We start from the raw sequence: 17,248 nt of genomic DNA on the forward strand, positions 1-17,248 counted from the left end.
TTAGAAATCCCAGAGACAGACCTGTGTAGTTAGAAAACTGAATAAAAAAAAAAAAAAAGTTTAAAAGCATCACCTTTCCCAATATATAATGGGTATATTGTGTAGCTTTTCATGAGGAAAAATATTGGTTTAAATTGGTAAAAAAGAAGTTTCATACAAACTTAACTGCTGTATTAATGTGTTCACAGTAACATTTGATTTGAATGATAAAAGGGTCAAATAAACATGAATATGGAAGCTGATCTACAGAATTTAATAATATTGCAGGATTATCAAAAATATTTTCCTTTATAGAAAATCCAAATTTGGGAGCCTAAACACTGGCCACTAGATGGCGCCAGTAGTGAATAAACCTGTAGCTGTAAAGCTTCCCTAAATGAGGACAGCTGACTATGAATGACCTCAGGATGACAAGTGTGTGGGCTGCCAGCCAGCTCCTCTCAGTCATATTGAAGTGGCATTATTGATTTCATTTTATGGCCGTTTTAGTTGTACTTATAAATAGAAGTGTTGAAAACGCTGCTGCCTAAGAGATCAGTACACAGGACTCATTTTGGGTTTTTTAGTGTTCAGAGTTCATTGTGCTGTATTTCCCGTCTCGATCCTGATGCAAAGTGTTCTCTGACATCACTGAGTAATGAAGTATTATTGATTTAAAAAGCCATCTCCTTTTGGTTGGAAATCTAAAAATCCATATTTATTCTCCAAACAATCTGAAATCTAAAAGCCTTTTATATCCTGCCTCAGATGAACAGCCTGCTAAAAGACAAGAAATCCCAACTTAACACTCACAGTCATAAGAGTAAGTTAAAGGGAGGAGTATGATGTAAAGTTGACTTTTTTGTCTATCGTGTTATGATGTCGCTTAGTATACCAGCAATGCTCCTCAAACGGTTGTAAACTGCATAATGGAGTAGCATTATGATAATGTGCAAAAGGGGGAATGCTGGAAAGAGCAGGAGCTTCTTAAAGCAACAGAGGCCAATTTCAAGGCTTTGAATTTCTCTCGACTTATGTTTAACATATACAGCAGCATTTATATCACAACTGGAGGTAACGGTTATTTGTGTTATAAAATGGCACTGTGTCTGGAAAATACATAATACCGCCCCTTTAAATTCTTTACATTATAACTCAAAATTAAAGTAAAAACATCATGCAGTCACCAATTTGAGAACTCAATAGAAAATGAAATAGAGTGCCGCTATCAAAATCATCAATAAACATCATATATGTTGATCAATGTTCCAGTGATTGTGTTGAAAGCAACTCTAAACAAGGGGGATTTTTAACCTTGATTTAAAGGAACTCAGTGTTTCAGCTGTTTTGCAATTTTCTGGAAGTTTGTTCCAGATTATCAATCTTTACTGTATTGTCACAACAAGGCCACAGTTGTAACAAATATGGAGATTTTTTTTTTGTTTGTTTGTTTGTTTTTTGTTAGCTCCAAGTCATGTTTTTGGACTGTGGGGAGAAGCCGGAGTACCTGGAGAGAACATAGGTATGCATTAGGAGACTCCATGCAGAGAGTGATCCGAACCCAGAACCTTCTTAATGCAAGGGAACAGCACTGCTAACTACACCAGTGTGCACAACAGACGCTGGCACACATTTGAATCAGGTCAGCGTGTGTGCTTACACATTCAGAATTCGGGTCATTTTGACATGGTGCCACCGGCCTCACCTCTGGATCAAATGACACCCTGTTCAAATCACACTGCTGGATCGACTTGGCTGTGAAACCTGCCACTTGGCCTTTATAAGAGCCTTTCAGGCATGTTTTTGAAATGCAAATCTCTCCAACGATCTCACTTTGTGAATTGACACTCGCTCAGTTCTTTACATCCGAGAGTCCAGCGCAATGTGTGAGGAACAGTGATGTTCTTGGGCACCACCTGCCCTGGGAGTCTGCCCAAAGCTTGTGATCGTCTATTATTGTCTGCGTTCCTAACGAGGCACGTTCACGTTGCTCTCGCTTTACAGAGTTACAGCAGAGGCATGGTGCTGCTGGCTCGATCACGAGGGAGCTGCTGTCCGCGCTATCTTTATCAGTGTACCATCACACGGGGAGGCTGTGTAATCACGGTGATTCTTACTATCCAGTTTCTCTTGTTGCATAAGCTCTGCATGGTTGCAAGGTTATGAAAGCATCCAAGTTTTATATTACATTACTGCACCAGACTGGATTTGGGAGACTGTAGCCTGGAAACACCTTGAGATTAGTGAATTACAGATCATCGGTTTATGATACAGTAGCTGCGTTTCCATTACAAATCTGTGTGAGACTTTGTTGATATTCCGCTAATGTTAAATAAATAAATAAATAATTGCAATTGCGGTATTTCCATTCAATAAGAAATACAGTTTAAAGTCACGTGAATAAGTTTGTTATTGCAATAAATCGTTCAAAATGAATGGGTAGGATGCAGTGGTTTTTCAAAATTTGTGTATTTGGCAAAACGGTAATGGAAAAAAAAAATTTACACCACACAATCCTGCACTTTATTTAAAAAGGTGCATGAGATTGACATGACACTGTCATGAACATTGAGTCTTCATAAATGTTTATGACTGTTATGAAGTGTCATTTGGTAAATAGTGACACTTTTAAAGCAAAGTTCCATTAAAATCTTCATTTAAAATCCACTTTGCATTAAAAGTGTCATTATTTACTGACTAACACTTCTGGTAAATAACACCCCTACTAATAGAGAGGTATTTGCATGAATACCTATTCAAGGATTCCTCAGTCAGGCATGACAAACAACACCCAGGTATGTTTTCAATGATGGAATAACATTATAAAAAGCTTAAAAAAAAAAAACTGCTGATTTTGCATAATGCCTCTCTCCTCTGTAAGCTGGACTCCATGTCCTCTGTTTTATTTTCCTTCTTTGCTCCAATCTGACTAGCTTGGCTCATTACTGCTAATCACTGATGATCTAATTCTTCCCGTTTGGCTGTTTTAAAGAGTCATCGTTCCCTTCAACGACCTTACTACTACAACCACTGAGAGGTGTGCATTTTTGTGGTGCCACACATTTTCTTATAAAATAATTGCGTAACGTAATGATGGAGCAGTCTGGGTTATTTGAGACAAGACATTGAGGTCCAGTGCTTTCTAAAAGGAGACCAGTACATAACTGGGTGGGGGTGCATTGAGGTTGTCCTCTGGCAGCTAAAAGGAGTCTGTACTTGACCAGGTTTACAAGCTGTGAGCATAATTCGACAATCTGCTTTGTCAGCTGCAAAAACCCACATCAAACCTCATGATATGTAGTGAAGACGACAATTTAATGTAAGATATGATATTTTGCATTTATTTCAATTTTAGCAATGAAGTTTCACAGTTACATGTAAAAAAAACAACAAAAAAAAACACAACAAAATCTCTCTGTACACTGGGACAATATTTATATGTCAAAACAGCTGCATGTTTAACACAGATTCAAAAACACAAAGAAAACCAGTGTGTAAGACTGTATTTTAAAAAATACACAGTATATTAGCTGCTCAATGTGGATTCATGATACATGAATGATACCACTGAATAGCTTTGTAAATTTTAGCTACATAAAACATCACCAAAACATTGTGGTGGCATTAAATATAAAGTGTAATGGAGTTTTAAGAGACTTCTTTTTCAAATGTTAAGAATTAGGAAGTCTGTCTGGATCACAAGATGGTTTTGTAAAATAATTTGAATGTTTAAGTAGAAGTTTAGTAACTATTTCCAAGCTTCAGACCTTCTGCTGCATAGAGAATGTTTGTGCTCACATTATAGATGACTGGGCATGTTTGCTATTGTTGTCTCATTCAGAAGAGACTCCATTCATGGATGCAAACAATCACCGTTTGGTCTGAATGGACCTTTGTAATTCCACCTTCAATCTACAGCTTTCTAAAACCATAATACCCATATTGTACTGGATCCAGATCCTACGTATACAAGCACTAAGAAGTAGCACCAAACCGTAACACCTCTTCGTTTCTTGCCATTTGTGAACAAGCTGAAGATGTCTTTTTTTCCCCAAAACATTTTAAAACAATAGCGTGTCCATAAAGATCTTTTCCACAATCGGAGGCTGGGGAACAAGATCTGACAGTTTCAGGTACAATATACGCTGACGTCCCTGGGTGCTCAAAGTCCTGAGGTCAGGCAGCTTCCCAAGAAGTCGGGACAAGTAATTGGGCGGCAAGGACTCGGAGCCAAAGGCAGACATGTGGTTTTTAAGGCAGCTGATGAGCTGGTTCTGAAAATCCTCCACACGTTTGGGCTCCTTTAGACCAAAACGATCTGCAATCAGAAACAAATAAACATGCTGAGATTCGTCTTTCACACTTTTACAAACAGAACATAACAGCACAATTTCTAGTGACTTTTGAGAGTATCTAGAACTCTTGCACTTTTTCACATTTTGTCATGCGACAGCCACTAACTTCAGTATATTTAAAAAGGAGTTTAGGTGGATGTGTTTGTGTTCTGATTCAAGAACCACATTTTGTTGCAATTACAACCTGTTGGGAATGTTTCTACAAGCTTTACACGCTGAAAATCAGGCTCAGTCAGATTGGATGAAGAGTGTCTATGTGTCAGTTTTAATGTCTTACTTCAGGTTCTCAATCAGATTTAGAGAAACTAAGTCCATAATCCACGGGGTCTTGGATTTAGTGTGATTTCACACCTAATAGTTCGGTAGACTTGGTTGGATTGGGGCAAAAATGGCAACATTTGTGACCTTTTCACCTTTTGTATTTGTTTTCACAATGCACTGTCAAAGGAACCAAACTGAAAAAAACTAATCACTCCCTCACTTTTGGTAGCACAGTAGCAAGAACTACTGAAGGAAACAACGCAAAAACCTCTGAATAAAACACTGAACACAACTTTCTTCACACAAATGCAAACAAAAGGGGAGTAGCACCAGATTTTAGCGGTTGCTGGATTTCTTTTGTCTTTGGAAAAAGACCTCGAGCCATTTCTCCCTGTAGTTGCCAGACTCTTGTGTTTAGGTTGTCCTACAGTTTGTTTCCTGCATCTGAACCTCGTCAGAGTTCACTTCAACCAAACCAAGACCCAAGTTTGTTGGTGGACTAGAATTCACTTGTCCACCAAAGATTTTAGGTGGAAAATGTTTTGTTTTTTTTCTCTTTTCTGGAGGAAAATCAGAAGTTTACAGCAATATGTTCAGATCAGTTTGGACCTGAAAACTTTTGGCTGCATGGAGCAAAACAACCCATTTAATTAATACCAACATATCCTCCAAAGCTGCACAGTGGCGCAGTTGGTAGAGCTGTGGCCTTGCAGCAAGAAGGTCCTGGGTTCGATTCCCGGCCCGGGGTCTTTCTGCATGGAGTTTGCATGTTCTCCCTGTGCATGGTGGGTTCTCTCCGGGTTCTCCGGTTTCCTCCCACAGTCCAAAAACATGACTGTCAGGTTAATCGGTCTCTCTAAATTCTCCCTAGGTGTGAGTGTGTGTGTGCATGGTTGTGTGTCCTGTATGTCTCTGTGTTGCCCTGGCAACCTGTCCAGGGTGAAGATAGACACCAGCACCTCCCGACCCCATTAGGGACAAGGGTGAACAGATGGATGGATGGATATCCTCCAAACTCTGGTCTTCATGCTAAGCTAAGCTGAGCTAACCACAGTCTTTTGCAGCCTCTAACAGTTTTTTTCCAGAGATGTCATATATTAGTCTCCATCTATTCATAATGTCTAGATTTCATTGTCAATGCTGAAGAAAACCACCACCACATTTCACCGTGGGATGGACTGACGTGGTCATGATGAAGTGCTACGCAAATTTTCCACCCCACACAGTACTGTGTCGGGGGTGGACTTGTAAGACCAGAACAACGTCCCCCACATGTTTAATGTGACGCTCTAAACAAGACTTGTTATGGCTTGTTTTCAAAAACCACTGCAGGTTTGCAGTTGTACCATACTCTACAATGTTTCAGAGATACTGTTTTATAACCAAACCCAACTTTAAACATCTCCACACCTTCCTCCCTGACTTGTCTGCTGCGTTTCTTGGTATACGTGGAAATATTTGTCCTCTTATGTCCTCCAACAAACTCCAAAACTGTATTTACAAGGTGAGACTGGTAAATGATGATTTGATGGATGTAAAAATGTAGAAAATATTGCAGAATGTTTCTTCCGCTTCACAACAACATAAAATCCCACAAAAATTAGTGACTGTAACCTGACAAAGTGCAGAAAAAGTTCAGTGAGTGTGTGAAATTTTGCAAGACACTGTGTTGCACAGTGACATGTTACCCTTCACTCTGACAGGCTGACATGTGACATTTTGTCATAAAGGAGCTTGTGTTACTCTTCCCTACACACCTGTTCTTCCAGTCTTATGTTGCATGAATACAATAAAACCTAAAGGAGATCTGCTGTGTGTATTCTTGCCTCGGCTGCCAAAGCTCAGTGGTATTTAAAGTGAAATGGAGATCTGGATGTTAATCTTACCAGTGATTATGACCAAGGCTGTGAGGCAGGCGAAGGACTCCTCATCTAACTTCATGCAGTGAAGACTTTGAGAAAACTCCAGGATGGAGTCGATCCATTCCCCGAAGCTTCGAACACACTGTGTTTTGTGAAGTACGGTGCCGTTGCAGAAGATGAGTTCACCCGTCTCAGGGTTTGACCTTCAAAAACATAAAAAACACCAAAGTTTAGCTTGAAGTCTTTCTTTTAATGTCTTAAAGTAAATTTAATGTCTAAATGTTCCAAGCACAAATGATTGGAAGTCGTAGCTACCGATAAGCCAGACGCAGAATGAAGAGTTCAATGAAAGCACATTCCAGCAGAAGTTCCTGGTCCTCAAGACAGAAACTGGAGAAACCAGGGATGTCCTTCACCCATTTCCTGATGGCCTCGAAAGACGCTGTGAGGAGGTCGTAAAAGTGCTTGACATTACTGACGTCTTCCTTCTGGTCCGTGCTGAATTTCTGCTCAACGTACTAAAAGAGAAATACAAAAAAACAGATGTTAGGTCACAGGCTTTAGTCAAACTGCAACTCAAAAGTGTGGAAATTTATTCACCTTAGAGTAATCTAGAGCACCGATGCTGGGGTTTGACTCCGTTTGGGCTCGAACCAGAGAAGCAATCATGTTTACTGGGGATACTGGTGCAGGCGTGTCCTGAACCACTTTAGGCTTTGAAGGTAGACGACCTCTACGACCTTTCAGGCTGTCTGTTCTCACAACTGTAAGGAAGAAAAAACATTCAAGTTCAATTTGTTTCTACAGTTACAAAACTGACAGCATGCAAAATAAAGTTCCTGTTTGCTTTAGGATAACTACTTGTAATTATGGCATTTGAGGATGCACTAAAAACTTACATGCTTTTACCTAAAGGTTGAAGAACACTTCTTAAGATTTTGCAAGGCTTTTTTTATGTGACATGTAGTGACATTATTATAAAAAGTGGCAAAATATCCCTGAAATCTAATTTGAGGAATTAAAATAAGCAAAATATCTTTAAATATTTGAAAGCATGTTGCAAATGCACTAAACAAATTTCTTTATTACATAAAGTTTTTGCTTTAATGCAGCAGAGTGATTTATTTCAACAGAGAATGAAATCAAACTGCAACAGGGGATCCCCTTATGACCAATTAATTTGGATATAATAAGGAGCCACTGCAGATTGGTAAGTAAAATACTATCAACACTGCAAAACACAAAATCTTACCAAGTCTTTTGGTCTAATTTATAGTGTAGTATAACAAAAAGTTATAGTACAAACAAGTTTTTAGCAAGAATAAGAGTTTTAAGTCAGGAATCAGGAATATTTCACTTATAACAAGAAATTAAGCACCAGTGGAACTACTGCTTTCTTATCAATATTAAGGTATTATTTGTATTTGTAAGTTAGTTTTGTCAGTGAAGTTTCAGGTTTAACTTGGTGATTATTAGAATAATTAACTTGAGCCTCCAGAGTGAACAACGATGTTTTTAAAGAACAGGAAGAAACTCGTGGTAAGAGTTAGGAGAGCTCAGACGCTTTCACGGTAATACAAAGAGGAAATCTTTATATGCCACATCTGGCAGCAGTTTCCTCGTCAGAGAAATAGTAAATAATTTATCTGCAGTCAGGTCCTGAGTTGACTCACCTTCCTTCACCATCCCCACAGCGAGGCACTTCTGGAAGCGGCAGAACTGGCACCGATTGCGCCTCCTCTTGTCCACAGGACAGTCTTTGTTGGCATTGCAAACGTATCTGGAGTTTTTCTGCACTGTTCGCTGCAAAACAAGTCACAGAAGGGTTATTATAGTTAACTAAAACCAACAAAATAACAAAAACTGAGATAAATAAAAATGGTAATTAATGAGGACAAACTATAACTAAATGAACTACAAAACTGACTAAAACATACTCAACACATAAATTTGATATCCTTCATTTTTGTGTTTATTAATCTATTGTTAGCCTTTTGAGCAGTTGTGAAATAGTTTTTTATTCCCCACACAAGCAGTTTAAGTCAGCTGTTGGCAAGTTATGGTACTCCATAATCCACTGGGCGGAATTTATGCTAGTCCGCAAAAAGGCGACTAAAAAGTCTGTTGGTTGTTCAACAACCATTGAATACATTTAGTTTGAAAATGGTGTCTTCTGTTGAATAATCATTACCCAATTGATGCACACATAATCACATAATTTTGAAACCTGCAGCTAAAAATTAACCAAAGTATGAAAAACCTGGAACTACCACTACAATTAATAAAAACTCAAAGTAGCATAAAGCTTGCAAAGCGCTCCAAAAACTGAGTTAAGCAAACTAAAGGTCACAACAAAATACAATAAACTATAATGGAAAAAGTGTGAACTTCACCACCTTCACAGCGGCACAGAAATGCTTTTTTTTTCTTTATTAGAACAGTTTCTACATGTATTTATCATGTTTACCTTGAAAAAGCCTTTACATCCCTCACAGGTGCGAACGCCGTAGTGCTGACAGGAAGCATGGTCTCCACACACAGCGCAGTCGCCCTCATTTCCACGTTTCAGTTTGGGCGATAAACTGGCGTCCAGCTGTTCGTTGCCATGAAGGCCGAACCCCGGCTCCCTCACCGCGGTCGGGAAGGTCAGTCCGGACTGAAGAGGGTGAGCTAAAGCAAAAAGTTCCTGCTCTTGCAAAAGCGACGTCCCAAAATGAGGCATGTCCTCCAGGTGCCCGGAGCCGAATGGAAATAAAGTGGATGCGTTTGGTCCTGAGATGTCCTTGGTCATCCAACATTCAGGACTGGCCGAATATGTCCCAAAAACTGAATCCCAGTTGGACGCAGGCTGGCTCTGAAATCCGGGCGTGGAAGGGGACGAAGCTGTGGCAGGGCTGCCGTAATAATCCGATCCACTGGGAGACATGGCCTCCCCTGGATAGTTCAGCATAAGCGGCCCTGGGTAGCAGCCGTAGATTTGTAGATCCTCCATGTTGTACTGTCCCTCCTGCTGCGAGGGAGACGTGACTGCTGGGGCTGTAGTGAACTGGCAGGAGTAGGCTTCGTAGTCCTCAGCGGGCGCACGCAGCACCTGAGCGGCACTCGGCAGGGAAGAGGCGGAAAGGTGCTGCGGGCTGCTCATATCCAGCCAAGAGGTGATTTCTGCGCCCTGAGACTCCAAGCTGCTCATGCTGTTCTCATAGAGCTGAGATCCGTGCTGGGGATGTATGCAAGTCATGGCTGAAAAACTGTCAAATATTTTAAAAACTGTTAATGAAGTTAAAAATATTCACACCCCTTAAACTTAGGGCTGGGTAGTAAATCAATAACAATATATATCACATAGATACGTGATCAATATCAATAGATAAGACCTCAGATAGAATATTCACTGAATTACAGAACCACACAGCATTCTGGGGAATGTAGGCAGAGGAAAAGACCTCTCGCAGTCAGCTAAGCTAGGTTGGTGGTATCAACTAACTCACTCGCTCTTTGGTTACCTAGCAACAACTTGTTGAGTAACTTGTGGTTACCCAGCAACAACATGTTGAGTAACTTGCGCAGCAGCAGTTTAAGGTTTGGCAGCAGCATTTCAGATATTTAAAACAAGAAAACCTAATCAACAATAATCTTCTATCACATCTACAAGAGAAACTTTTTTTTTGATAAAATTTTTCCATTTATCCATTTTTCCAATAAAAGGTAGTAGTTGATTGGAAATTCAATCCTCTCTGGTACGACTAAGAAATCAATGTTTCCAGATGCTCTTCATACAATTTGGTTGTGCATTTTTGCAAAATATAATGCAATAAAATTATAGTCCCTAACTCTTTAAAGCTGGCAGAGAAATAAAACAGACTTTCCAGTATAGTAGAAGTGAACAGCTGGTACTATGAGGCACTGACTATAATCAATTGACTAAAACATTTTGAAAACCAGGCACATTTTATTTAATCTTTAAAATCATGCATTGTCTCAACAAAATAAATAACCTTAAGTTTGTAGTAGCAACATGAGAACATGTTCATAAATACTGAAATAATAATATATTTTTCCAATTTGTGCTAAAAATATTTTTTTTTTCAAGTTCTCAGAGTTTATACACACACAACCCAAGTTAACACAGTAATCAGAGGGAAACCTTGTGCCAAATATAACTTTACTCATTCAGTAACCTTCCTTCTTAAACTAAACATATTGTCTGCTTCGTGACCCTCTGAGTTTGTTGGCATAAATCATAAAGTTTACAGCTGCTCACATTATCATTTATTAGTGATAAATGATGATCATTATCGTTAATAATGATTATTAATTACACTAGTCATTAATAATGATAATAGTCATTAATAATCATTCGTAGTAAATTTAGAAACCGCTGCAAAGTGCAGAGAGATTGCGTTTAAAGATTGAGCCAACACATGAACACGCCACGTTTGCTCAACACAAACTTTATTCTATGGATATTTAAGGCAAATGAAACAATATATATCTCAATAAAATTATAAAACAAGCTGCTTTCCGTCCTGAGTTGACAGAACTCACCGAAACAAAAGAGAAAGAAAAGCTTATTTCCTACGTATGAATGTTTTATTATTATTATTATTATAAATTTGAAGCCGTTTCTTACCTGTCTGGTCAGAACGAGGGTTCAAAACCGTCTACAAGCGACCGTGTGTCATCTCCAGCGTCTCCCAGCTGAGCGGCAGTCCCTGCGCCCCGCTCCGCGCTGCGCTCTTATACTTTACTTCAATGTCTCCATGACGCCACCGAGAGGTTTCCACACGAGTGTGCGCGGTGGGCGGGGAGGTTTCCGACCCGCAGCCAATCACGAGAGTCCGCTCAACAGACTAGCTGTCTGATGACGCACTACGGGATTCCGTTGACGCGCGTTGAGCGAAGAACCGCAGCATTGTCCTCCAGAGTGAGACCCAGACACAGATAAAGCCCACTAATCTGAATTAAAGTGTTTCCCGCAGCAGGTAGATCCTGGCAGCCGCAACACACCGAGCTAAACTTCGCTTTTTCTTTCATTTTTTAAAAATGTTATGGTACTCCTGAATAGGAAGCAAAAGAGAGAAAAATGATTGCGTCATTTAGAAACAGGAAGTACTCGGTATTTTTAGGTCGTTCTTAGAGGGTTTTCAGGAAGAAATACTTTGAAGAAAGGATGCGCAAATTCAAAATATTTCCTATTTCTCTGTGGTTAGAAATGTATCACTGCTTTTACTTTTTTTATCTTTTGCTGCTGCAATGGAATAGTTCGCTAAATGAGATTAGACACCGTGAAAACATTAAATTTTACCAAATAAGTAAAATTTATAGCGTACAAATATCTTAGTACACTAAAAATATGACAAAACTAGCTTAGTAACTTTTCTGCAATGTAATAGCTTGTTTTAAGTAAATAATTCCTCGGTATTGATGAAAAAGTACTGGCAGATTATTCCACTTATAACACAGGAATGATGTCTTGCTATAAGAGAAATAATTGCTAATTTATAAGTATCTTTTCAGTAAGATATAATAGCTTGTTTTGAGTAAATTATTTCTTAATATTGATGAAAAAATTCTAGCTCCACTGTCAAATTATTTCCTTTATAATAAGTCGTTTTTCCAGTTTTATATGCAAAATAATCTGTTGTTGGAACTTGTACTTTTTCATCAATTTTAAGGAATTATTGGCTTAAAACAACCTAGTATAACTTGCTGAATAAAGTTACTTTTGTCTTAATTCAAGTGTACTAAGATATTTGCTCTAGAAACTAGAATAAAATTACTTGGTAAGATTGTATGTTTTTGCAAGTTGTTCAAGTTATAAAATGTTTCCACTTTAGGCAAAAATATACTTGTAAAATAAGCAAATTTGTTCTCATTATTGATGAAGAAAAGTAAATTGTTTCATGACTTGTCTGCTAGTTTGTAGTCTGGTTTGTTGGTTTTAGTGAGATTTGGATTATGAATTCTGGCCTTTCACCAATTTATGATCTGTTAACTCCTGCTTGTTTACACCAACCAGATGAAAATGTCAATTTTTTTGTACTATATTCTGGTACCGTGCATCTTTCCTTTTTAAAGGTTAATGAAATGTTCTTCATTGTGTTTGTGTAAATAGATAAAAAGTATAAACAGAACTCAACAATATTCACTGAAAAATGCACCAAAGTTAAAAGTTCAAATTTAAAAATAAAATCAGCTGGTCGTCCCATGAAGTGCTGAGCTTGTTTCTGTAATTTAAGATGCAATTCATCTTATTATTTATTACTCACATGTATTTTTAGCATTGCAAATGGCAATAGACTTGAGTTTCAGACAGGAGCACAATGCCATGTGCCCAGGTTGCCACATGGCATGGCAGCAGCTAGGGTTGGCATGGCAACAGCTGGGGTTGCAACATTTCAATTAAATGCACCGAATTACACTTTATTCTGCAGCATATATTAAATAAGACACATTCTGATATGTGGTTTGGTCTTCAAATCAAACGGTGCCCATTTTCTGCTTGAACTGTTGTTAAAAATTATTTAAACTTATATTAAGTTTGGAGTTAAATCCATTCTGAACAGGCGATTAAATGATGAGGTGCATCAGGACAAGTTAGAGAAATACAACATTACTAATTATTTTAACAGATAATTGTAAATAAACTGCAAGAAATGCCAGACAGATCGTTTCAAAAATATGTGTTGATGGTGACGAGTAGTTTCTCTAAATGTAGTTATTTAAGGATTAACTGAATACAAATACACATTTTTTTATATTTGTAAAAATTTGAAAGCCATGCGTAATTTTCCACAATTTTGCACTGCTTTGCATTATTACAATATGTCTATGGTTGAAAAAGTTATGCAAAACATGAGACAAACACATGGACACAAATATTTAATTCATAAAATATGACCCCAAAAAAGGACTTTATGATAATAAGATTATTTTTCTGTTACTTAAACTTAAAATTCACCAAAAGTGAATCCACCATCAGTTTCCAAAACAAATTTTTAATGTAGATTTTATTTTCTTTTTTTTTTTGCCACTTTGAACTGGAAAATGATCCTCAGACACTTGATCTGTTTTAATTTCTGTTTTTAGTCTCCTAAGAGCACAATAAATGATTTTACTTGTCTTGTAATCTGTATTATCAGACTGTTCCTGTTGTTCATGACAGTTTATTAGATCCTTTCTTCAATTTCAACCATTATTTTCAAATTGAATCCAGTAATTTGAATTTCTGACAGTTTTAGACTTACTTAATGGCCCAATCATTAATCTCATTATGCTTTGCCACAAATACAGTGCCATCTCTCTGTGCTCCACCTTTTTCTGTTCTAAAACTTCAACTAAGCTTCTGTAAAGGCTTTAAGTTTGATTAAAAAATATTTCCAAACAATGAGAACAGCAGTGAGGGGATCCACAAAGAAGATTTCCTTTGTAACGTACATCTTATGAGATGAAAACAGTTTTAAAAGCAGCATTTATCAAACCTTGTAAGCTCCTCTAGATGAAAAATAGAGCAACAGCTGAAGTCAAATCCTTGGTACTTTGCATGCAGATGTAAATGAAGCAGAAAAGATGTTATCTCCTGCTCTTTGCATGTTTTTCTTTTTCCAGAATTCCACGTCCTATTTATACTTATGATTACCATTTATTAATTTAGATGTTTCCAATGCCTGGAGAACAGTCTAATTTCATTTGTAGCCTTTATTTGGTCATTTTTAGAAAACACAAACTCGTGTTTTTCCAGCGCAGAACTGATGCTGTAATAGTTCGACACAGGCTTGAATAGCACATGTACAGTGTTGACCAATTTCTTGTGATGTTTATTTTTAGCCCACTTATATGTTTCAAGTTATAAAACAGATTTTAATATCAGATAAACATAGCCTAAGTTAATAAAAACAAATAATTTTCAGCTATGGAGAATTTATTAAGGGAAACAAAGTTATCTAAACCATCTTGACCGTTTTTTTGTCGCTAACTGGTGAACAGGAAGATCTGAGCTCAAACTCTTTTTGCAGAATTTTTTTTTAATTCTGCAAAAAAAAAATTATGGAACAAGCTTTGAATTTCACTTTCAGAGGCGCCTCATACAACTCTAATGTGTTTAAGCTAAAGGTCAAAAACTGATGGCTTGATATTCTCCCTCAAGATTTTCTGCTAGACAACTGAGTTCATGTTTTCATTTTCTGGCAAAGCAGCTCAGACTGTCACTGAACCTCCACCATGTTTGACTGGTACAATATTCAGGTATTTAGGCCTCTTCTTTACTTTTTGGTCAGCAATTGTTTTGGTTTTACAGCTCTCCCATGGAGGCCATTTCTGTCCTCCTTATTGCTCAATCATAACCTTTGACCTTGTCAGAGGAAAGCGAGACCTGCAGTGGTTTTTCTGGGTTCTTCCAAGGCATCGTTGATGAATCTGAATTGAAAAGGCTTTCAATTCAGTTAAAAAATACCTTATTTGTGCCAACTGGATCTTAAATGTTGTCGTCACTCATATTATCCAATCATCTTCAAACATCATGGATGGTGATGCTGAGGGCAGGAAGGATTTCCAGTAGCAGTCAGTAATGCAATGAATCTGAAGAGAGCTTCTGACTGAAGACTGTCTGAAAGTAAAAAAAAAAAAAAAAAAAGTAAAAATCCTTAAAAAAAAAAAGATAAATGAAGGTCTACAAAAAGAAAAATCAGAACTAGCTTAACATGCTAATGCCACAATCCTAGAAGATTGTAAGGTTTTCTAGATTGATGGATCAAACTTCTTTCTTTCTCACCTCTTTTTGATTTTCATTTGGGTTGAAGGGTGAGGTGTTGTGTTTTGAGATCTTTAAACCTCCTTCATGTCATCAGTAAGGTTTGTACGTAGGTTATTACTTGATTCAACAGGTTTGGTTCGGCATCCTTAAAAAGTCTTAGTTTAATTTATCCAAATTAAAACCTTAAAATGTCTTAAATTCAATTAAAATAAGTTGGATTTTAATATGTTATTCCCAGGTGGTAAATATTATCTTATTATCATATTTACCTAATGTCTGCTAACTAGCTGCTAATACATGCTTAGCTAGCTAGCTTTTTTGCGTCTATCATAAGTAAATGCAAATTTATCGGCATTTGGCGGAACAAAGTTTGTACATTTCTGTGGAGATGTAGGTTTTAAATTCCATTCAAAATAAAAATTTGTTTTTAAATGAACAAAATAACTTTTCTGTTATTTTGGTTTTTTGAAATTGTTTCTTCAGATGTGTGAAAAACATCTAGAGTATTTGATTTTTTGAAATCGAAAAGCTATTAACCATATTGAAATCAAGTTCTAACTTATTAATAAAACATTAGGAGTGATTTTTATTGTAATCAGTGAGAATAGATCTGTAGAGATCACTTCACTTCTGGATTTTGTGCGGCCCCCAACTGCAATTCAAAAATGACACAAATTTGTCCAGTAGATGCAGATTGAGACATTTAACTTGTAATCAGGGTAAAAATTGCTACCAACATAATTTTCTTACACAGGAAAATGTAATTAATTCCACAAAATATTTGTGTTCCTATAACCAAGTTTTAACAAAAGGTAAAACCAAATTCATCCAGAGACTTTTACTGAAAAGGAAACTTCGGTGCACCTAAATCAGCTTTTATTATTTCTTAAACTTGGCTACATATATTCTTGTATATTCCATAATACACTGTTGTGAAAACCGCTTTCACGTTTTGGATCTACAAAAAGCTTTGGGTTTTTTCTTTGAGTCTACAATATTGGCCCATGTGGCAAAAAGTTTGTACCCCCTTGGCAAATGTAAACCCAAGCCCAGCATGTAATTAACTCATTAACTTCACCATCTTACTACAAACTAAGCAACAGCAGCTCCTTTTCTTGCCTGCTCTATCAGGAGATAAAGTTACATCTGATGCATCCTACATTCTGGACTTAAAATATCTACATCTCCCAGTGGGAAGGAAACCTGGAAGGTCATGACAAGCCAATCGTATTCAGATGTAACTTTGCTCCCGTCAGTTTCTCCTTTGCAAGAGGTCATGTGTATTCTTATACGGGATCTGCAACATGTGCACTGCTTGCTAGCAACACGTTTGTTGTGGGAATCTCTAAGTATATTTAACTTGCTTCCAGTCTGAGTACATACTGGGTTAACCGGAAGCATGCAGAAACAGAAGAGAATAATTCAGAAACAGATGGAAAGCAACCAACAACCTCAAATTTAAATATGTTTTGTTGATCCTGAACATGGTAAACCAATAAATAAAAATCTGAAAATTCAAACAGGTATTTGCCTCCAGTTCGCCTAAAAAAAATAAAAACATCCAACAAAATCGATTACTGTAGGAGCAGTCTTCAGTCAGAGGCCTCTTCAGAAATGTTGTAACACTGACTGCTTTCAGAGATTCTTCCTGCCCAAAGCATCACCAATAAATGAAAAAATATCACAAAACAAAGAAAAAGAAGCAGAAAGTGTTTTAAAGAATGAGTATTATTAACAGTGTGTGCATGTGAATAAATTAAAATTAATTTAACTGAATTGACGTTTTGCAGTGTTGTGTATTTGATGTGATGAGGTATTCTGACTTTTTAATTGTATTTCTCTCTCAAAAGAGTTTTTCCATTAGCACTGAAACTGAGCTGTATTTAAACTGTTGCACCAAAAGCAGAAGATAATTAGAATAAAACTCAGGACATCCTCAGTGCGTATTTATCTGCTGTAGTGAAAAACGTGATGTGAAATAGCAGAAATGCTGTTTTGTACCATGTACATATTTGGAGATCCTATAGTCAGAACCCATG

The 17,248-nt window shown here is 37.3% G+C and overlaps 1 protein-coding gene across 1 annotated transcript; it reads right to left on the bottom strand.

Annotated features, from left to right (window-relative positions):
• Nucleotides 1-3,300: 3,300 nt before the first annotated feature.
• Nucleotides 3,301-11,367, bottom strand: nr4a1 (nuclear receptor subfamily 4, group A, member 1). Its single transcript, XM_044118680.1, has 7 exons — nucleotides 11,088-11,367; nucleotides 8,925-9,705; nucleotides 8,131-8,260; nucleotides 7,058-7,221; nucleotides 6,773-6,975; nucleotides 6,482-6,660; nucleotides 3,301-4,297 (listed from the first exon to the last, which is right to left on the bottom strand). Exons 2-7 carry the CDS (start codon nucleotides 9,693-9,695, stop codon nucleotides 4,041-4,043), a joined length of 1,704 nt encoding a protein of 567 aa, XP_043974615.1. The 5' UTR covers nucleotides 9,696-9,705; nucleotides 11,088-11,367; the 3' UTR covers nucleotides 3,301-4,040.
• Nucleotides 11,368-17,248: the final 5,881 nt, after the last annotated feature.

Source organism: Gambusia affinis, linkage group LG01, assembly GCF_019740435.1.
Source record: "Gambusia affinis linkage group LG01, SWU_Gaff_1.0, whole genome shotgun sequence".
NCBI lineage: Eukaryota > Metazoa > Chordata > Actinopteri > Cyprinodontiformes > Poeciliidae > Gambusia > Gambusia affinis.